This window comes from Antechinus flavipes, chromosome 2 (assembly GCF_016432865.1).
Source record: "Antechinus flavipes isolate AdamAnt ecotype Samford, QLD, Australia chromosome 2, AdamAnt_v2, whole genome shotgun sequence".
In the NCBI taxonomy this organism is placed as follows: Eukaryota; Metazoa; Chordata; class Mammalia; order Dasyuromorphia; family Dasyuridae; genus Antechinus; species Antechinus flavipes.
In genome coordinates this window covers 110,553,148-110,575,507 of record NC_067399.1, presented here as the reverse complement: position 1 = coordinate 110,575,507, position 22,360 = coordinate 110,553,148, and the positions used below count along the sequence as shown (strand labels likewise).

At 34.9% G+C, this 22,360-nt stretch overlaps 1 protein-coding gene across 2 annotated transcripts; it reads right to left on the bottom strand.

Moving 5' to 3' along the window:
* Positions 1-752: 752 nt before the first annotated feature.
* PEX13 (peroxisomal biogenesis factor 13) lies at positions 753-15,828 on the bottom strand. Of its 2 annotated transcripts, XM_051975339.1 has the most exons (5): positions 15,518-15,828; positions 12,018-12,712; positions 9,888-10,013; positions 6,096-6,197; positions 753-1,512 (listed from the first exon to the last, which is right to left on the bottom strand). In XM_051975339.1, the coding sequence occupies exons 1-5, from the start codon at positions 15,664-15,666 to the stop codon at positions 1,451-1,453; spliced, it is 1,134 nt and encodes a 377-aa protein (XP_051831299.1). In that variant the 5' UTR covers positions 15,667-15,828; the 3' UTR covers positions 753-1,450. The 2 variants fall into 2 exon arrangements, with proteins under 2 accessions (XP_051831299.1, XP_051831297.1); XM_051975337.1 differs by having other exon boundaries at positions 753-6,197; positions 15,518-15,826.
* Between the last annotated feature and the right edge of the window lie 6,532 nt (positions 15,829-22,360).

The following is a 22,360-nucleotide window of genomic DNA, read 5'->3' as shown; positions in this document are numbered from 1 at the left end:
TATTTTTGGTTAACAGAATAACTATGTATTACTATAAATTATCAATTTATTTAAAATAATGCATTAGGACACAAACTGCATTAAACTACTTTGACCAACTTTCCTTTATACTTTAGAAAGCACTTGTTCTGTCTTAACACAGGACAGCACTATAAATATAAAATTTGTTGAAGACCTAGCTGATTCTATACTGACTCTATGAGCTGCTTTTTAATTTTTTAAAGAGAATTATTGATATTGAATTAGCTTAGAAATAGATTTACAGAAAAAAAGTTACTTCAAATTCCTAAATCAGTAACATTCAAGACTAAAAATAAGTGAAGTAAGCTGTCAAAAGGAATATATTAAACTTAAGCAAAAAGAAAAAAAAATCAAAGTACTAAAAGGGCTAGATAGTACAAATTTTTTTATAATTATAAAATTTCCTATAATTGACTACTTGTCAAATTATTCTTAGGAACAATTCATTTTCTCAAATGTAAGTGAAATGTTTAGATGATTTGCAGTCTTTTCTCTAAATGTTGGGGTGGAGGGGAAAGAGTGATGCAACCATATCATTCCCAAAACCTTTACAACTTTATAAAATCACAGAATTTGCTGCTAGCTAGAACTAAATTTGGATAACAATGAATAAATTAAAGGATTCAAGAACATAACATCTTTACTCTGCACTTGTACTCAGCTCTGATAATTTAGAATGGGAATGGAGAGAACATTTCAAGCAAGCATCTGATTATTCATAATACAAACAGTTAAGTGTATATAGAATTTTATTTTGCGTTTTGTTTTACTTATTCACCTAAATATTTATTAATGTCTATCTGTGTACTAGAACATCCAGTAAAACATAATAAAAGAGTGAAAAGCCAAAAGTGCAGCACAAGTTGACTTAGGAAACTAAAAACATACTATCCTAGTATTTGTGCATATCAAATTTATCACTGTATTAACGTCACATTTATATAATTAGCATCAGTATATTCACAATTAAGGTTATATGCTATTTTTTTTCCTTTATAGGATACTCATTGCATCACGGGGAAGAATGTAAAAAGACAATGTTGCAAGGTGATCCCTTTTATAATTTCTAAAGGAAAATGACATTCTTAGCAACTGTCAATTAGATTATATGGGTAGACATTTAGTAAAATGTTAAGATGAGGATTAAAATACAAATCAGTTATCAGAAGAGATGATTATCTGAGTTTTAGATTTTTTTTTTTTACCCAACCAAAAAGGTAAAATAGCTTATGCAAAGGGTTTGTTAAAGGATTGACGTATTTGGTATAAGGAGAACCTCTGAATGGCAAAAATCTGGGAGTTGGAAACAGAAAAAGAAAATATGAATGGCAAAAATCTCTTAAATTTTTTTAGTCCAGGGTCACTTACAGAAGGAAAGAAGTAATCTGAATAAATCGAAGAGCTTGAACTGAAGAATTCATGGGTCAATTTATGTTGGGTATTGTTGAGACACAATAGAGTCATAAAAAGATGGTACATAGAACACATTGCCTGAGAGAAAGAGAAAAAATCAACATTTACTTCTAAAGAACTTGATCTTTCAAATGCTTATTGATGTCCTAGTCCAAGAACTTATTTACACTAGTTTTTATGTAGAGCTATGAAGGCTCCCAAAATTAAAGGGAAAAATTCTTTCACATCTCTCGATTCTCAAAATGTGATATATTTCTCAATTAGCCAGGTTCTACACAATATACTTCTATGTTCTTTAGTGAACAATGTTTTTTGATAGAAAAAAAATCCTAATAAATAAGTATTGTGTATGTTTCCCTTCAAATTTTGAGTCCTTGTACTCTTCATTCCAAAAGAAAATTCCCCTATTGCTTCAAATTTCTGGAAATTTTACATTTCTCTTCACATTCAACAATCCTTTCTTTCAAGCTGTATTAGGATACAGGTACAGTACTTGTAAAATACCTATTAACACATTTCCCTTAAGATACATGTTATAATATAATTTGTAATTTCATTTATTCAAATTGAATGCCTTTAAACTAATCATTCAAATTTACTTATTTTATAAAATAACACTTATTCAACTATAATAACTGAATAAAATTTCAAAATAAAATTTAAAAACTTTTCCAATGAGATTAAAAAAAAGACAAGCACATAAAATAAAAGAGACTTAAGGAAAGAATATTCAAAAAACTGAATACAAAATTTGAAAAAAAAAGCTTTTGGCACATGTACAATCCATGATTTAACATATGAAAAAATGGATCAATTCAGTCTGTTTTAGATAAATCAGTATGAGAGCCTTTTTAGGAAGAAAGAAAAGCTAAATTTAATTTCTCTTTTTCTGGATGAACATAAAATCCCATCATAGTTTTGTAATAAATGAATTGTTCTGTTATTTGAACACAAGTATTTTTATTTTATTTTGTGAAGAATTATATCTAATGTCTATCTCTCTCTCTCTCTCTCTCTCTCTCTCTCTCTATATATATATACACTTATGTTTATGTAAAACTCATAATTGATGAAATAATTAAATTTTGAGGGTAAAAAAGTATTCTACACATACATGACAATAATAATTATTACCAACATCTATATTTCCACTCAACAGCAGAGGTTCTTAACCATTCTTGTGTCATAGACTGCTGTGGCAGTTTGGTAACATCTATTTGTTGCCTATGTTCAAAATTGAAGATATTAAACATCAATTTAAAGGTTAGGGAGAATAAAGATTAATTTTCTCCCCTTTCCCCAAATTAATGAACCCTCTGACAATGGGTTTCATAGACCCTAGATTAAGAACCTCTGCTCCAAAAGTATCTTAATGAAAAATTTAAAATTATAAAATTTTTACTTCTTCCCTATCTTCTTTCATTTTTCTGAGCTAACATTTAATTATATGGCATTTCAATAAATGGGCTGTTGCTGCCAGAATCATGGCTGTGATTCTATCCTAACAAGTGCTATAGTATGCTTTTCATAAACACACAATCTCATTTGATCCTCACAACAACCCTGTGAGGTAGGCAGGGCATGTGTTTTTCCCTTTTTTTTTTTTTTTTTGTAACTAAGCAAATGGTTAAGTGACTTGTCTAAAGGACATATGAATATTTGTTATGGTACTAGGTGTAGGGTTTCTGATTCACTGTCCCAGCTTCTTTATACCAGTCATACAACATTTAATGTAACTTTTATAACAACATAAAACTATTTTTATTGGGAGCTGTTTAAATCAGAAGAAATAGAACATGTAAATGGTTTAGAAAGAAACAGTTTGATGTGCATGACATGAGAAAATTAACTTTTAAAAAAACTCTAACACTTCTCATATTAGCTTCTGAATTGAAAAACAGAATCTCAGGTTACCTGCAAACAATATCCACGAAATTTATTTTTATTTATACAGTACATGTGATTTCACAATCATTTAAAAATAAAATATATTTTAACTGTATCCATTTTCTCTGTCTTTTTTCATTAATAAAGACAAAGTATAATTTTATCCAAGTTAATATAGAGTTATGACACAGTGATAGACTAAATCAGATACCTAAAAATAAAACATTTAACGACTAACACACTACAGTATCCTTACTTTGTTTTCTTTAAGTCAATAGGTCAAAGAATACAATCAGAAAAACTGAGAATGCTAAATGTCTGCTTATTGATAATGTGAGAATCATATTATTTAACTTGAAAATGTTTTGGTTAATAGTTTCTTTAAAATAGCCACTCCTTAATTAAATAATTGATAAAGCAAAACACTGGGGACCTGAACAGCAAACAAATTTAGCCCTACCTGAAAAATTGTATCATAAAGGTCATGATAACAGAAAGTTCAAAGATACTCTTTGCTTTTTCAAGATTCTTAATTCCCTTCCTGGTTTTCCAGTAAAATAGGGATGCACACATACATATACTCACCAGTGCGATAATTTATATAGCAATCTACCATACTAAAAACATCAAGAACATAGGAACTATGTCAATGGAAGATGAAGTTATATTTATCCACTTTATTATTTTGTGCTCTGTTATTCCTTCTTCATTCTTAATAGCAACCATACTCCCTAGCCTAGGAACTAAATGCTTCAAATTCAAATTTAATATGGTTACCACCAAGGGCATTTTTATTTTAACCATTTATTTACACTTTAATCAAGTCAATTTGGCTGTCCCAACATCAAATTAAATAACTAATGTACTTTAAAAAAGAATTTTGGTATGAAATTTAGAATGGATCCTATAAATTACATTTAAGAATGAACCACAAAATCTGGAAAAAGTCAGTAAGAATAATATTTAAAGATTTTTTTTATATACCTTGGTTGAATCTCTAACATATCTAGGAAGTTTATTTTCTCTCCATCTTTTTAGCTCTATCATACATTTTTAAAATTCTAAAATGTTCCATATTCCTCTTCAGACAGGAGTACTAATTAAGCAATGTCTATTAAAATAAGTTTCAGAGATGTCCTTTAATAAATTTCTTTAGATTTAAGCTACTCACATTGTAGAGTTTGTTCTAAAAGTACTCATTTAGAGAATATAAACAAAAAGTACTCAGAGAATACAAAGTTCTAGAGAAAAAATGTAAAAGCATACTAATGCATAATTTTATCAAATAATTCAGTTTTAGACATCATCTTAAAACTTCTTTACTATTTTGAGCTTAGTATTAAAGAATTTTTTTTTTCTTTAAGGAATCACTGTCATATATAATCATGGTTTAGAAGAAGGTCCAGATTTTGCTACAAGATATTTAGGCACCCTAAAATTTAGTTGCATTTGAAATCATTATTTAAACAAAGAACTCAAATCAAGTAGGATACTTAACTGAATGGCAATATAGTATTTTGTGATCTACTTTGCTTTGTTAGCTGCAAATCTTAAATCTAAAGGAAACAACCTGTAACATTTTAAATTACTTTTCAGGATTATCCACATGTGAAATTTAAAAAAGTAACCATATTAAGACAGAAACAGGATTTTAACGAATAAGCTAATTTATCACCATGTCTAGAACTGGATAAATCATATCACTCAGTCTCAAAGAGCTTGTATGTTCAGGTTTTTTTGAGAAAAAGCATCTCTACTATACTCTGACTCTTTCCATAAAAATAGCCATATTTTTAAGAGCTTAAAAGATGTAGGGTTCTAAGCACAAAGAAATGACACACATACTGGACTCAAAAAAGAAAAAAAAAATTGCAACTACTATTGGAGACATTTTGGTGCTATAACCAGTCTTTAAATCATTCTAGTAAATAGTTATATTTACAATGCTCCTACTGAACTTTTCAAGATATTTTTAAAAAAAGAATAAATGTGAAATTATTCTGTAAAGGTGGAAAATATACAATCAAAAGTAAATAATGCAGAACTAGACTGCAATAAAAGTCATCTAGTTCTTTGTATCCAGAGTTCTTACTTAAAAGGACACATCTCTGGCTACATGCCCTTAAACTACTTTGGGTAATTAAGGTCTTTAAAGACATACCAAGAAATTTTTTTTTTGGCCTGGTTCTCAACTTTTCATACATTATTTCCTAATTTCTAAGGATTCTCAGACAATCTGTTTAGAAGTCTTAAAAAATTAATCGTTCCACATTCCATTAACAATACATTCTAGAGTTCATCAAAGTACTCTTTCAACAAACAATGGGACATTTGATGAGAAACTGGCAGTCTTAATCCAGGACCAAGAAAATTTCCTACTCCAATGACCTGTAGAATGCAACCAGATCACATTCTGAACCAGCTTTACTAAAGTACAACTTTAAGTCTTTTCTAGCAGCAAAAACACCTACAATAGCCAAAACAAATGTTTGCATTAGATTGTGGGTTATTTCTTTTATAGAATTATCAAAACTGTGTTTTTGAAAACAGTTCAATTTTAAGTAAATATGAAGGATATCAAAGATCTTGTTTATCTCCACTTTTGCCAGTGGATTCAGATGTAACAGGAACCTTATTATTTTCAACAAAAACAGATTCAAAGGCAGCTTCCTGCTCCTCCAATGCGTCAGCAGCAGTGGTTCCACTAATTAGGGTCGAGTTGGTAAAAGCTCGTTGCTGCTCGGTAATCTTATTCAATTCCACTGTTTTCCTACCTCTTCTTTTACCAAGAATTTTGACATAATTAGCTGGTACAAGTCCTGTTGTTTGACCATCAAGGCTAGCAAGAAGCCAGCCACGAACTTTAGGTTGTTGTTCTGATGGAAGGAAAAAAAGGTTTTGTAATTACAAAATATTCTGGAAATACTTGACAGAAAAGACATTAAGAAAAATAAAATAGAAAGCAAAAAAAAAAAAAAAAAAGATAAAATTCCAATTTTTAAAAACGCCCTTAATAATTTTTTGTTTTCTTGAGACATTTCAGTTATAATCTAAAAAATTATCAGAATTATCACAAAATTAATTCTTTTATTAAATGAACCAGTCCTTGGAAATAAGTTTAAAATCTAAAATGCTCAATATATTTAACCATTCATTTACACATAACTTTTATAGCCACTGCTATATAAAACCCAGAGGAACTGTCCATCAATTGAGGGAGTGTCTACACTAGGAAAGATGATAGAAAATTATATGTCTACTCTGTGTCAGCTCCCACTATATTAAGTGCTTTTATAACAATTATTTCAGTTGATCCTCACAACAACCTTGTAAGGTAAGTCCTATTATTCTTTCCATTTTCCAGTTGAAGAAATTAAGATAAAGGTTTTTACTTGCTCAGGGTCACATAGGTATTAAGTACCTGAGGTCATATTTGAACTCAAGTCTTCTTGATTTTAGCCTAGTGCTCTATCCACTACACTACTTATTGCTAAGAAGTTTAAACTGAAAAATAAAATTTTAATTTATATCTATGCCTAATTATATGGTGTCATAAAGAAAAAGTTAAGTGCTACATTCTATATATTGTTTAATAATTTAAATACTTCAAACTTACAAAAGCATATTTATAGTAGTACCTCATTTATCTAACCTAATACACTAGTATCAAAGATCTTTTATAACACTTTTGGTAGAAATATTTCTAAGGTACATCAAGTCCTTCTTATATGGAATATAACACTTGACTTTTCCTGGGTGATTACAGATAATTTCAATCAATTTTTGAAAGGAAGATCCAGATTTGTCACCGAACTGAATTAGGTTTGGAAACTCAGTAAAGGAGTTTCCTGAACAAACAGGTAACTCTCTGAAACTTAAAAATGCTGCTTGGGTATTGATAGCTCCAATATTTTGCCTGTCACTGTCATCCAGCAATAATATATAAAAGGTAGAAGCAGAAGTTAACCTCCTTCCTTACTCAACACTTACCTTCTATTCACAACAGATTGTCTTCATCTACGCTGTATTATAATACAGAAGAGTCATTAGAAGACTAGAATCAAAAAATGGATTTTATGATACTATGTTTTTAGAGAATTGGAGGCTACATAGAATTTTATTTTTTTTCCTGTCCGACTGTCGACCATCCTCCTTGTCAAGTGGCAAGAGCAAACACCTATGAGGCAGAAAACTGGATTCTAGTTCTAGTTCTGACATTAAGTACTTTGAATGACTTTGAAAACTAAACCAAGGTCTCAGTTTCTTCATTTGTAAAATGAGTTAAGATTATAGAAAAGGGAAGGGAATAAATATTAAATGCTAAGTATTTTAAAAATGTTAGCTCATTTGATTTCTGCAATAACTCTGGGAGGTAGGGGCTTTTCATTATTGTTATGCCTACTGTACAGCTGAGGAAACACAGGCAAAGAGTGACTTGCCCAGGATCACACAGCTAGTGTCTGATTGACCATAGGTTTTCATGGTTCTGGGCACACCTAGTAAGGGAAGGGAAGATGAGATGCCTCAGACTAGATGAACTGAGTGAGTTCAGTTTTCTTCTAGCTTCACTATTCCATGCCCAAGTGACAGCGAAAGAAAGAGCATAAATGGGATAGAACCAACTGTTCTTCCTTTCCACACTCTCTCCCCTTCCCACTCTCAGCTCCCTAGAAAAAAGCCACTTATGTGGAAAGAGATGTCATTTCCTATGAGGAAAGATAACCAGTGGTGAGTGTGGGGATAGACCAAAGATTGAAGTAGCATTCACTTACTTTAGAGAGATGACAAGACTCAGTGAATTGTCTGGATTTTTCTGGAGAGGATATAGTCTAGGGAGGAAAGAGGGCAGCAGTAAAGGGAGAGGATGGAAAGGAGATCTCCTTCCCTCCTTCCTTTCTGCCACTTCAGGTCATTCTAGACCAGCCCAAATATAAAGTAACAATCAGGAAGTGCCAGAGATGTGAATAAGAGAGGAAAAAAGAGAAAAATGAGAGTTTCTGTGACTGCCTAATGTAGAGGCCATTCTAGGACAGGTCCTGTAAATGGGTCAGACTAAATCAGAGACATTTTTCCATTGCTGTTTTGTCCTATTATTTATTAGATCTTTATATGTAAACACTGCCTTAACTTTAATCTCTTACCTCATTTCATGTAGGTAACTGTAATACTAAATCTTAAAACAAACAAACAAAAAAAACACACCTCTCTGTATTTGTACAGTACCAGTTTTTTTGAAGAGCTCAAAAGACAAATTCTAAAATCTAAAAAATTCCAGTTATTTTACTATGTATTTGGCTGGAAGAAAAACACTATATAATCTAATAATAATATAAATAAGCAAATAAATCAAAAGAATTATGTGGAATCTGCAATTAAAGATATCTGCATTTGAAGAGATGGTTCAAGATTCAGCAAGTTCTAACCAGTTTAACTAGTTAAATTTCTCAATCATTTACACAACAAATCAATCTGTTAGTGGTGTTGTTCATTCATGTCCTATTCTTTGTGACCCAATTTTGGATTTTCTTGGCAAAGATACTGGAATGGTTTGCCATTTCTTTCTCTAGCTCATTTTAAAGATGAGGAAACTGAAGAAAATAGAATGAAATAACTTGTTTAGGCTCACCCAGCTAATTAAGTGTCTGAAGCTGCATTTGAACCTTAAGGTCTTTCCTGATGGGAGAACTGGCACCCTATCCACTTCATCACCTTAAAAAGTCAATATATTTACCAGTAAGACTGTTACTACAATGTAGTTAATACAAAGTATTTAACAGTAAGTTCAGGTAAAAATTTGAAAGGACCAGTGCTTACACATCAAGATAACAGACATATTTTAAAGTGATTAATAATACAAAAATTATGACCTCAATATTGCTATCCAAACTGAGTCTCCACAAAAAAGTTTCTATTACTCTGACTAGAGAGGAATAAGGATGAAAAGAATTTTATCTGAAGTCATTAAAATAGCAATTAAAAAAAAAGCAATTCAACATACAAATTCCAGTTGTTTGCTAAGTCACTGGAAATTGGCTAAAAAGGAATACTCAAAATAAATGGCTTGCTGAAATTTGGCTTTGTTCCTGGTTCATGAGCATATAGATTTTCTAATGTAAACTTATGTAATTTACATCTAATATAAATTTAATATCATTACCAAGAGTAGTAGTAATCCTACTATTTCCTATACAGACTTGAATAAGAACAGATAATTCTTTGATTATTTATTTGATTATACAAGCATTATACTTCAAAAAGATGATTTGGAATTCACATCATTCTGAGTTCTTCTAAAAGAAGCACTATATAAACACAAAATGGCTCCCTTTTTTGTTTTTATTGTTATTGGACAAAATTTTGATGTTACATTTCTCTTCTAAAGGTTTTGCGGATTTAAATTAATATATGAGATACGATTGTAAGTAATTAGAAATTATCATAGTATCCTGAATCCTTAGTGGAAATTAGGAGCATTTATTCACAAACAAAAAATTTTACAGGTAAGAAAACAAAGAATTTACACATTAGATATCACCAACACTACTGAAATACTGAATCTAATTTACCTTTGGGTGCCAAGTTTAGCATATCACCTGCCCGGAAAGAAATTTCTTCTTCAGAAACAGCAGCAAAATCATATTCTGCTCTAGCTACAACATGATCATCTTCACCACTCGCCCAATTGGTGGTAGCTATATTACAAATTATGAATTAGATTTGTTAGTATATTATGAAATAGCAAAAAAAGCCACATGTTTTATTAGGTATAACTTTAAACTATCAATATATTTTACTCTCTTAAGAGAACTAAAAAATGTATTTTGCATTATCAATAAATACTGAATTCCTTTGAATTCACTTCAAACTTTTCCTTTTGTTCAGCCCCCAATTTATCTTTTAGTTTTTGGCATGAGTATTCAGTGAAAATTGAAATTGAGATCAAACAATGTGAAATTTCAAATTTTCCTTCTTTTTACCTATGTATGTTTCTCTACCTATCTCCTCTTCCATTTCAATAGCAAAGGAAGTAATTTCTTTTTTTAGGTTAACCCTTTTACTAATAAGTACTTTTGATCCCATCTATCACAAACTTCTCAAGAGTTTACCCTGTCAATTTTCATCTTTGACACTTGCATCTTCAATTTTTCTTGAGGTGCTTTCCTTTTCCTGTCAATCTATTCTCTTAGCAAGTTTATTCACATCCAGATTTAGTTATGAACTTTTTTAGATGACTTCAAAATCTATGTATCTAGCCTTGTCTCACATTTCTGTTTATTGGATATCTCTCTTATAATAAAATGTTTTGTTAGTACTTTAAATTTAAACCTACAACCAATTTTTATTTATTTATTATTTTTATTTTATTTTATTTTATTTACCCTCCACCCCCAATTTAGGTCTTCTTCATGTTTTTCTACTTCTAAAATGGGCACCATCATCATTTTAGTTCCTGAGCTTAAAACCTTAGAAGGTTTTCTTTCCCTTTCCTCCTTTCACACATTAAGCATATTACTGCCCTGATTCTCACTGCAATTCAATAATAATGGTTTATATGCAACAAGGAACTGTGAAATGTCTCTTCCATCAGACTCCTGCTTTTTACTTTCACTATATTGGATTAATATCTTTGACCTGGACTCTCGCACTAATCTCCTAAATGGTATTCTTCACACTCTATCCCACAATTCATACTGTGCACTTTTGTCAGATTAATCTATCTATAAAGTACAGCTTAAATGCTATATCCTGGTGTTCAAAAATCTTCAGTGATTTCCTACTGTCGCAAAGTTTAAAATCCTTAATTTGAGGGGAAAGTATGATACATTTAAGTGGACTAGATGTGGGTTCAAATCCCACCTTCAACATTAATTAGCTTTGTGCCCATGTTAAAGTGACCCAGTCACAAGACCATTTGCTCATCTATATTGAGTATAGTAATAACTTTTCAGGGATATTGTGAAGATCAAATGAGAAGTACATACTTTGTAAATCTTAAAGCACCAAGTGTTAACCTATCAAGTATTTAAATTTCCCTTCACAATCTAGTCTCAGCCTCATTTCCATTATTCCCCTAAATACATTACTCATGGTTTCTAAAACACACTTGAAACTATTATTTAGTTGCCTATTTATTTGAATCCTAATATACCTGAGGTGGAAACTCCTGGATGAGCCAATTCCTTTGACTTACACAGATTGGCAACTTTTTTGAAGTCTTTAAGAACAGAAGAAGGCCTGAACTCTTAATTCATCTTACTTTCAGAAAAGACATTTTTCTTGAGCTAGGTTAAACATTACCTCCTCTAAGCTTTCCCTGAAAAATTCAGTTGGAGATGATTATTTCCTTCTTTTGACTTCTTTAGTATTTTATTCTCTATGTATAGCACTTCATCATATACTTCTGTGCATTGTAGTTTCTTGTGTGGACTTCTCATTTCAACTGCTAAATTGTATGATAGTTAGGAGCCAAGAATGCCAGTAAAAAAAAAATTCTGAATATAATTAATATCTGTTTTTCATTAATTATTCTCTTTCTAGTGAAAATATCCTTTACTCAAAATATATCTAGAGGATGGAAAACAGATGAAATATTTCTACAATCTGATGATATACCCCATTTATTAAAAAAAACTGCTATGTTACCTTATTTTTTCAGAACAGAAATGATTATTTGTAACCTTACAAATAGTCCTTACCTGTTATTTCCTCACTGTGGGTGGATAACAGTTTCCAGATGAGATAAGGGCCCCCAAGGATAACAGCAAAAAACAAAAATATTGGCCAAGATTTTGCTGAATTAGCGGCTCTGTCTTCTGGGCCAAGGCAAGCCACAGTACCTTCACTTTCTGCCCATAAATCCTCATTCTCAGAGCCTCTTCTTAAACCCATCATCTGCTGTAACCGTCTGTAGAGATACCGTATAGTCCTAACTAACGCAAAAGCTGAAAACACTTTTGTAAAATGTATTTTCAATCGGGAAAAATGATTGGCTACATCCAAAACGGCCCTAAAACTGTTATATACAGCTGAAAAGGTGGCATCCATCATCATACTGACAGAAGCAAATGCATGCACAATACTTTCAATGGACTGAAATGCACCTCTGCTGCTTTCTTCAGCTTGCTGGACAAATCTGCTGGGAGGAAGATCATCCATACGGAACCGGTTATACCCTAAACCACCATATCCATAACTGTAAGGATTATAGCTTCCATAAAAGGAATTTCCATATGCTCCATATCCAGAAGAAAAGGAAGTATAAGCAGGTCTAAAAGTGTTCAGACTGCTGTTTCCTGTCTGTTGTGATGGTCTTGGAAGAATCGGTGGGGGTACTCTCGTAAGAGTTGGTTGCCCTGGCCTTGTCAATAAGGTAGGACCCAAATCAGCAGATCTAAAAAAAGAAAATTTCAGAGATTCAGGATTCATATCCAAATTACAGGGGTAATCATTTATTAAGTTCCTAATGTTCATTTAAGTTGAGATACATGCCATAGGAAATATAAAAATATTACATTTTGACTAAATTATTTCAAGTTGTATGGGTACTTTCTCTATACCTTCCTAGGTTTTTTTGGGGTTGTTTTGTTATATGCCTGTCAGTCAAAATGCAAAGATAGCTTAGTTCTGAGACAAGAGATACAATATATCATTGGCTTCCTTACTCAGGAAACGGGCAAAAAAAAATTTCCTGCTCACCTCATAAGCTTATGAAAGTCAAATGAGATTTCATTCATTTATTGAAACATTTATTTCATATCTATTATGTATAAAGATCTGTTAGGCACTAAAGAAGATACAAAGTTTACATAAAACAGTATCTGTTATCACAGCATTTGTACACTGTTAAACCATATTTAAGTGGATTAAAAACTGTAAAGTCCTATGTAAACATAAAGGATATAATTACTGAAATGGCTCTTGTCCTCTACTATTTGACAACTGCACTGAGGACACAAGATTCAGAAATTAAAATTTAAGATGGCATATATGATTAAATACAGAGGCGACTAGTATAAATAAGAAATGCATGGGGGGTTCTGAAAAACCTAATCATAACATTCCTCCCCTCAAAAAATTTTAGGCCCTCCTTATCAACTGCTCAGGAAAGTTTAAATTCTGTCAAGGAAAGTTTTGTACAATATGATGCTACCCTATTCTTTCAGTTCTGTGTCATATTCTAATTATTCTTATCCTATACAGAATAGCTAAATTCCTCTATTCTCTCCCAAATCCTACTGTTCTTTCCAGCCTCTGTTCTTATGCATAAAAGTCTTTTCCCTCTCTTTACGCATCGTAATTTTTACCACAAGGCACTTGTGATATTGTACATTATAGATATGATTGTACATCTTTTTATTAAGACTGCAAGCTCCATGGGGATAAGGGGCTGTGTCATCTAAATTTTATATTTTTCCTGTGTCTAACATAATGCTCTGCTTGCAGTAAAATGAATTTAAAGAAAATAAAAGTAAAAGGAAATTAACTACATGGCATCAATTCTCCCTCTCCTTACTCTACTCACTGAAAATCCCCATCATTGTTAGTTTGAGAATTGGACAATGAGCTCCTACCATGCAATGGAAACTGTTTTGGGCACATAGTTGAAACCCAGAAGCACACAAAAATAAATGTGCTGCAAAAACAAAATACTGCATATTCATTAAACTCAGATCTTTTACGTAATTAGAAACAAGAAATATAAAATTAAATGTTTCCAATTTATTAACAATGAACAATAAACAAAAGATAGTTCTATTATGTGAACAATCCTAAATCTTTTTTTTCAGGTATTTCAAAACTTGCAGAGCATCTACAGATGCAATTTGTCAAGAACATATATTACATGCTGAGATTTTTTTTCCCAGTGATTGAGCAAAATTTAAAAATCGTTTCCACTGAGCAAGGAGCACAGAATAACCATCAGAAGTTAAGACTGGACACAGTAGAGGAGAACATGCCTTAAAATTACTTTCAAAATCTTCATCCAAATATTAACAGAACTTGGCAGGCCAAGAACAAAATCATTCCAATAAAGTTATTAAATGCCTTTAAAAATTCACGTTTTGTTAAAGCCTCATATATACGAGGTGTTCCAGCCAACCTATTATTAAGGAGTTAGAACTGAGGAGCAAAGCAAGGGCTTACTCGGGGCTTTGAGTGAAAGGGAAACATAGATTCCATTTTAATTCTTTGAATACTCATGAAGATGGGTATAGCATTCTCATTCTCTCTTTCTGTGTTACATTAAGTGTTACCTCAACTCAGGGGTACAGACAACCTTCTGCTCTTCCCTAACTCCCACTCCTGTAGTGCAGATTATCATCTCGTACCTGAATTAGTTAAACAGCCTAGTGCAGCGGAAGGTGGGGGAAGGAATCGTCGACCTGCCTTAAATCTCTACTCCAATTTAATTTCTACTCAACCACTGAATACATTTTGTTAAAACTCATGTCAGATCACATCAGGCTTCTTCTCCCAAAAAGTTCTAGTGGCTTCCGATAGGTCACCAAAGCCACAAAACGTAGTTTAGCATTCAAAACTCTTCAAAATCTTAACCCCCTCCTACTTTAATCCTCCTTTAACTTTTTTTTTTAATACCTACTTATATCTGAGAGTCTAATCCCGCTATTCCACAAATAAAACAATCCACCTCTCAACTCGGAGCATTTTCTGTCTATCCCCTAGTTCTGGAATTCTCTACCTCACCGGTTCCAGATACTGACTTCCCAGGCTTTCCTTTAAGGCCCAACTAAAATCCCCCCTGCCACCAGTCTTCCCCGACCCCTCTATTCTAATGTCGTTAGTGATTTCCCATATATCCCATATATAACTTGCAACATAATTGTTTGCATTTTGTCTTTCCTGTGGGCAAGAGGGGCCTTTCCCTGTGTCCTTCGCGCCCCACCCGGCGCGGGGCACGCACAGAGAGCGCTTTCCTTTTCCCCCGGTCCCTGGCGCCGGGCACGCACAGCGGGCACATTAACAAACGCTTACTGACCTACTGAACACCCAAGAACGCAGCCAGTTCAGATTTGCTTCTCGGTGCCCGCCCATCTACCCTCGGTCTCTGGCACCCCGGAGGCCGCGGCGCAGAGGGTGTATGGGGGAGGGGAACCGAACCCAACGATCGTAACCGCCGCTACCCCACTTTCCTCAGCCTCCCCGACAGCATGAGCCAAGGGACCCCCACACTTACTGGAAGGAGGGGCCGGGCCCCGGTCCTGTCCCGGCCCCCGGGATCCTCCGAGTCTCCCAAGGCTTCGGTGGGGGCGGCGGCTGAGACGCCATCTCTTGCGGTTCTGCTCGGCTCCCGCTCGGTTCAGCGGCGGCTCCAACCGGGGTCATCAGAGCGTCCCGCGCCGCCAGGCCCTACGAGAAGAGCGACGAATCATCCACTTTTCTAACCTGCCCCAACCCCCTTCCAGGCAGAAGGTTCGACTTTTCACGAGCAAAGGCAAGTCTCTAGTCCGGCGGAGGCTCTATTGAGTGACACGCGACCACATTCTGTGGAACACAACTCGGTTTCTCCTCTTTCCTTTCCTGGCTACGAGTGGAAGCTCGCAAAGTAGGGGCGGGGCTTATCGATGTTTCCTTTCGCGGCTAAGGAGGCCTGGAGACCGTTGTCTTCCCACCCCTCTAGATGGAAGTCAATATTCCAGTGGGGAGATATACCTCTGCCAGGGATCACTGAGATTAGGCTAGGCCTCCAAATCCCAGTCTTTCTAAGTGCAGCCAGGGAGAGCTCTGGCTGGTTTTCTTCACTCAGGGGCGGGGCGGGGCGGGAGAGGAAGACGGGTAGGCCCAGAGATGGCGGTAAGGAAAGGCGGTACCTTAGTGCTGCCCAACGTGTTTCCTCTGGGGACTGGATTGCGCGTAGCACCAAGTGTCTTCTTTTTTCGTCCCCATTCCCTCGGAGGGACTGAAGGGGTTAATTTCGGTTGCTGTGGTCGCCGCTACTGGAAAGAGGCTCCCGGGAAGCAGACGTGGAGAAACCGGGCTGAAGGGACCAGGGCAGAAGAGTGATTGGCCTTAACGTGTCCGCGGCTGCCGCGCACTCGGGGAGCAGGTGTGCGAGGTAGCACTGAGGCCAGCAGCTAGTTGCCGGAGCTTGGATTCGACCGGAGGGACGTGAGCGAACTTTGCCAGAGGCTGGAAGTGCGGGTGTAAGCTCGGCGCCGGAACTTGCAAATTGCCCGGGAAAGTTGTGGACTCTACAAGTCTTTGAGGGTGAGACTGCCCTGTGAGAGGCTGCTTTAGGTATTCGAGGAGGTGGGTATCATCCCGGGGATGACACATGCCTTTATTGCCTTCTCATCCTCCTCTGCCCCTTTCCCTCTCCCACTCCATTCCTGACTCCCTTCTTTCCTTTTAAAGTGCCAAGGGGGGAATCAAGAAGTCCATGCCCACCCCATCCCTACTTCCACACTTATCCCTACTGTACGGGGTGGGACTGGGGAAAGCAGAAACTCCCAGAGTTGGAAGGGAATCTCTACAGTCGGTACCCGGCACACGTGGGAGGTGAGCTGGCCGAAGTTAGAGAACTTTGTTGAGTTTAAACTCCTCGCCTCATCCTACATTAACACAAAAGGCGAGTCGGGAAGGAAAGTACTTTTGTCTTTTTTTTTTTTTTTTTTTTTTAAGGAAGAAATGATGATGAAACCCAGTCGCTCCATTGTAGTTCACTGAAACCTGACCGGATTTGGGAGTTAAGAGATTGGGCTTTTTTATTAGTTAATGCAGTTGGAATCTCTCGGGTTACTTAATAGCAATGTGACTGGGCAAGTCATTCGAATCTCCTTCAACTTCTCTTATCTACAAGACAAGGATTGAGTAGTAAAGTTCATTTCTTTTATTTTAAGGAGGTTCGGAGGTAACACATAGTTCTCAAAGCCTATGCTAGTGTAACACGTGCTCTGGCAATTGCAGGCTGTTATCTCAGGATCAACTTTCTTAAGCTAAAGAACAATCTCTTCATTAAAAAAAAAGGAGGGTTTTTTTTTTTTTTTTAGGGGGGCCTTTTTTGTTTTGTTTTGTTTTTGGCTGGGGAGTAGATGGGGGAAAAGGGGAGAGTATTAGTTATAGCAGTTAAGATCAGTAAGGCATTCAGACAATTCATTTCCATTAGGTGGAAGGAATTCTTAGAATGATGTACATCTTTTAGACTATTGAAGAAAATAGGAGCAAAAATATTTGCAATGAGGGTCATATAGTTATTGTAAGTAAATTTTTTTTTAATTGTAATTCCAGTTTGAAAGATTGAGTGTAAAGTGAAAAAACTTTAACAGTAAATAATCATTGAATGAGCTGGTTCAAAACAATGTGTGGTATGATTTTTAAGTGTCTTGAGTTATTAAAAACGTTACATAATACCATTGTCTGTAGGGTTAGACTTGAGTGTTTTGCTTAGTCAATTGTTTTTTAAACTCCTATTTTTTTTTTTTTTATGAGAAGAGATTACTTACTAAATAGAGGTGGTATATATTAAGAAAAGATGAGGTAAAAAGTACTAAAATGTTAACCTCTAGAGGCAGCTAGGTGGTGCAAGTGGATAGAGCACAAGCCCTGAAGTTAGAACCCAAGTTCAAATCTGGCCTCAGACACTTAACATTTACTAACTGTATGACTCTGGGTAAGTCACTTAATCCCAGTTGACTCCACAAAAAAATAAATAATTTAACCTCTAGAAAAGTCTTCTATTTAGAAATATGTTAGAGTTATTCAGGAAAGAGGGTTGAAGGATCCTCAGATTTGTGAACCTCTTTTTTAGGATTTTAATGTCACTCATTTCTTGAATTAATGTGTCTTAATCATTAGAAAGAAGGGTGGAAAGGATGTCAGTCTTTAAAAACTAGAGAGAATCACAAAAGAGAAAGAGGAATAATGGAGGATTAGCAGCAACAATTTATCATGTGAAAATGATAGCAATTGGACTTTATGTTTTTGGCATTCTATTATCATGAAACTTGTAACTTCATGTTCCTAGTAATCCATATCTTAGGTTTAGGACACATTTAAATAAATATCAGGCACCTATTATTCATAAAACTTACAGGAATATAATGACAAAAACAAAACAGTTTTCTAGGAGCTTATATATAAATCAAACACCAATCCAACAAACAATGCTTAGTAATAATAACAACAGCTATTATTTATGTAGTTCTATATCTATTTTACAGGTGAGAAAACTGAGGCAAACAGATTGAGTTGCTCATGATCACATGACTTGAAAGTATCCAAGATCAGATTTGAATTTAGGTTCTTTTTACTCTAGACCTCAAACTTATCATACTGTAGCACCTGTTAGCATGGTGCCTGGCTTCCACTGGCTGCTGCTTACTAAATGTTTGTTGACATTAAAAGCCTACTACTATATGTAAAGTGCAGGAAATAGATTCAAAATGACAAGTAGTTGTTTCTCTGAAGGCCCTTGCATTATGCTAGGGGAAAACAGTGTATTTATAGATAAATATATACAGGATAATTGAGGAAGAGAGCATCTTGCAGAAGCCCAGGATTAGTAAAGACTTCCCGGTGGAGATTGCAAATGAATTGAGTTTTTAAGGATGCTATGGACTAAGCTATGATTGAATGCTAGAGTTTAAAAAACAATATGTGGGATACTGTCTATCAATTAAAAAGAATTTATTTTACCTTCTATCTATATGTTCCACACATTGTGGTAAGCACTGGGGATATAAAAAGAGGCAAAAAAGACTCCCTGCCCTCAAGGAATTTAAAATCTAATAAAGAGAGATAATGTGCAAACATGTGTACAAATCAAGGTATTTACAGAATAAGTAGAAAATAACTATAGAAGCTTTAAAAAAAGCACTAGAATTAAAAGGTGATGCAGAAGACATATAGAAGATAGGATTTTAAATTTAAAGGAAGCCCAGGAAGTCAGTAGTTAGAATAGAGGAGGGAGAACATTCTAGCCTTGGGGAGACTAGCCAAAGAAAAGGTCTGGAGCTCGCAGCCAGGAGGCCAGAGTCCCTGGCTCAAAGAATATGTCTTGAGGAGTAAGGTGTAAGATTGGAAAGAAGGGGTGGGAGATGGGGTCCAGGTTATGAAGGGTTTTGAAAACAAAACAGCCTTTTGTACTGGAGGCACTAGGAAGCTACTAGTGTTTCTTGATTAGGAGGGTAACATGATCAGAACCCTGCTTCAGGAAAATGACTTTAATGTCTGGTTTGGAATAAGGAAAAATTTGAGGCAGGCAGACTGTACAGTAGTCAGTAGTAATAAAGACCTGCAACTGGAATGGGGGAAGTGTTAGAGGAAAGAAGAGAGAGTGTTTGAGAGATTTTTACAAAGATAAAATCAACAGGCCTTAGCAACAGACTAGATATGGGGGTGACAGATAGTAAGGACTCGAGTCTTGTCAAGTTTTGAACCTGGAAGACTAAGAAGATGGTGTTCCCCTAATAATAGGGAAGATAAGAGTGGGAAAATGTTTGGGGGAAAGATAATGAATTCTTTTTTGGTCATAGTGAGATTTCTATTGAAATTTCAGATTTCTATTAGACATTTGGTTTGAGATATCTGAAAGGCACTTGGAGACATGAGATTGGAGGTCAACAGAAAGATTGGGACAACAAATGTACATTTGAAAATCATCAGTACAGTGATGTTAAAGTCCAAAGTGAAGTGATATATAGAGAAAAGAGAAGATGGTCAAGGATATAATCCTGAGGAACACTTACAGTTAGAGAGTGTAATCTGGAGGAAGACCCAACAAAGGAGAACAAGAAGGGTGAGTCAGATAAAAATTTGGAGAGAGTGGTACCCTGAAAATCTAGAGAGCAGAGAGTATCAGATGGAGGTTAGAGTGATCAACTGTCTCAGAGGTTAAAGAGAATGAGGACTGAGAAAAGACTATCTGATTTGGCAAAGAAGAGATCATTAGAAACGTGGGGGAGAGCGATTTCAGTCGAATGTTAAGATCTGAAGTCACGTTATTAAAAAGAGATTGAGAGGAGAGAGTGTAGAAGTACCAATTGTACAGCCTTTTCTAGAAGTTTGGTTCCAAAGAGCAGAAGAGATAAGGGATGATAGTAGGGATGGAAGAATTGAAGGTTTTTTTTAAGGGTAGGGGAACTATGAGCATGTTTATAGGTAGTAGGGAGTGACAAGGAGAGATTAAAAATAAGTGAAAAATTGGGGATGATAAAGTGGTAATCTTTTTTATTTGTTTTGTATTTATGTAATAGTATTTTTCCCCAGTTGCATGTAAAGATAGTTTTCAACATTCATTTTTTTAAGATTTTGAGTTTCAGATTTTTCTCCCTCCTTACCATCTCCCTTAGACAGCAACCAATCTGATATATTTTATGCATGTACAATTATATTAAACATTTCCATATATGTTGCAAAAAAAGAAACAAGAAAAAAAAATAGAAAAAACCACAAGAAAGAAAAAACATTTAAAAAAGTGAACATAGTGTGCTTCAATCTGCATTTAGTTTCTCTAGTTCTGGGTGGGGATAGCATTTCCCATCACAAGCCTTTTGGAATTGTCTTGGATCTTTGTGTTGCTGAGAAGAGCCAAGTCAATCATAGTAGATCACAAAATGTTGCTGTTACTGTGTACAGTGTTCTCCTGATCTGCTCACTCCACTGAGTATCGGTTCATATAAGTCCAGGTTTTTCTGAAAGCATCCTCTTCACCATTTCTTATAGAACAATAGTATTCCATTGTATTCATAAACCACAACTTGTTTAGCATTCCTTAATTGATGGGCATCTATTTAATTTTCAGTTCTTTGCCAACACAAAAAGAACTGCTATAAATATTTTTGTATATGTAGCTATTTTTCCTTTCTATATGATCTCTTTGGGATACAGACCCAGTAGGGGGATTGCTGAATCAAAGGATATGCACTGTTTTAAAGCACTGTGGGCATATTTTAAATTTTCTCTCTAGATTGGCTGGATCAGTTTACTACTCCACTAGCAGTGTATTAGTGTCCCAGTTTTCCCTCATCTCTGGTAATATTTATCTTCTGTCATCTTAGCCAATCTGACAGGTGTGAGGTAGTACCTCAGAGTGTTTTTAATTTGCATTTCTCTTTAGTGATTTAGAGCTTTTTAAAAATATGACTATTAATACCTTTAATTTCTTCATCTGAAAAATGTCTATTCAAATCCTTTGACCATTTGTCATCTGGGAAATAACTTGTATTCTTATAAATTTGACTTAAGTTCTCTAAATATATTAGAAATAAGGCTTTTCTGAAATACCAGCTGTAAAAATTGTTTAAGGGGGCAATTTGTTAGAGGAGACAGGAATGGAATAGGATCACTTGAACAAGGAGACACCTTAGTTTTGGTAAGGAGTAAGACTAAGGCCATTTTATCATGTGGAACAAGAGTGAGAGGGGAAAGTGGCAGAAGGTACCTGAATGATCGAAGATGAAGAAGAGGGAGTTCTCTGTGAATGGCCTCAGTATTTTTTGGCACAATATGAAGCAAAGTTCTCAATTTAGACAGTGAGGGTAAAGGAAGCCATGGAAGGTTTGAGAAGGGATAAAAAGGTTTGGGAGAATCATTTTGGAGAGTGGGGCAGTGAGTTGGAAAGGGATGTCATGTGATTTTTCTCCATCTTCATTCAGCTGTACATGTGCAGAAATGAAGGTGATGAATGGCTGCAGCAATCTGAGGCTGAGGTTTTGTTACAGGGAAATTGGTGATAAAAGAGGGTGAGTTAAGGATTCAGGAGAGGACAACAGTGTGGAATTAGAATGGATTCACCAAGGAGTAAGGATTAGGGAGAAGAAGAGAAATGGTTAATGAGGAGACTGCCTGGGAGAGAATAGAGGACTCAAGGAGGTCACAGTGAAGATTAAGTGTAGGGGTGTATACCAGAGGGAAATATGAAAAACCAGTAGATTAAGATTTAGATAAGAGGATTTCAAAATTTTTGACTATGGAGTCAATATATTTGTAGGTGACAGATCAAGGGTATGGGTCATCTTTGATTGTGGCTGAGAAAAATAAAAGTAATTTGATTTTTATTGGAATTGAATCATTTGTGTGT

Bases quoted from the DNA above. Each gene is read 5' to 3' on its own strand.
- PEX13 (XM_051975337.1), bottom strand. From the start codon at position 15,666: ATGACCCCGGTTGGAGCCGCCGCTGAACCGAGCGGGAGCCGAGCAGAA. The intron at 12,713-15,517 runs GTAAGTGTGGGG...TTCTTTTTTTAG, and splicing joins GGGCCCGGCCCCTCCTTCCA to ATCTGCTGATTTGGGTCCTA. The intron at 6,198-9,887 runs GTAAATTAGATT...TCCTTCCATCAG, and splicing joins GCTAAACTTGGCACCCAAAG to AACAACAACCTAAAGTTCGT.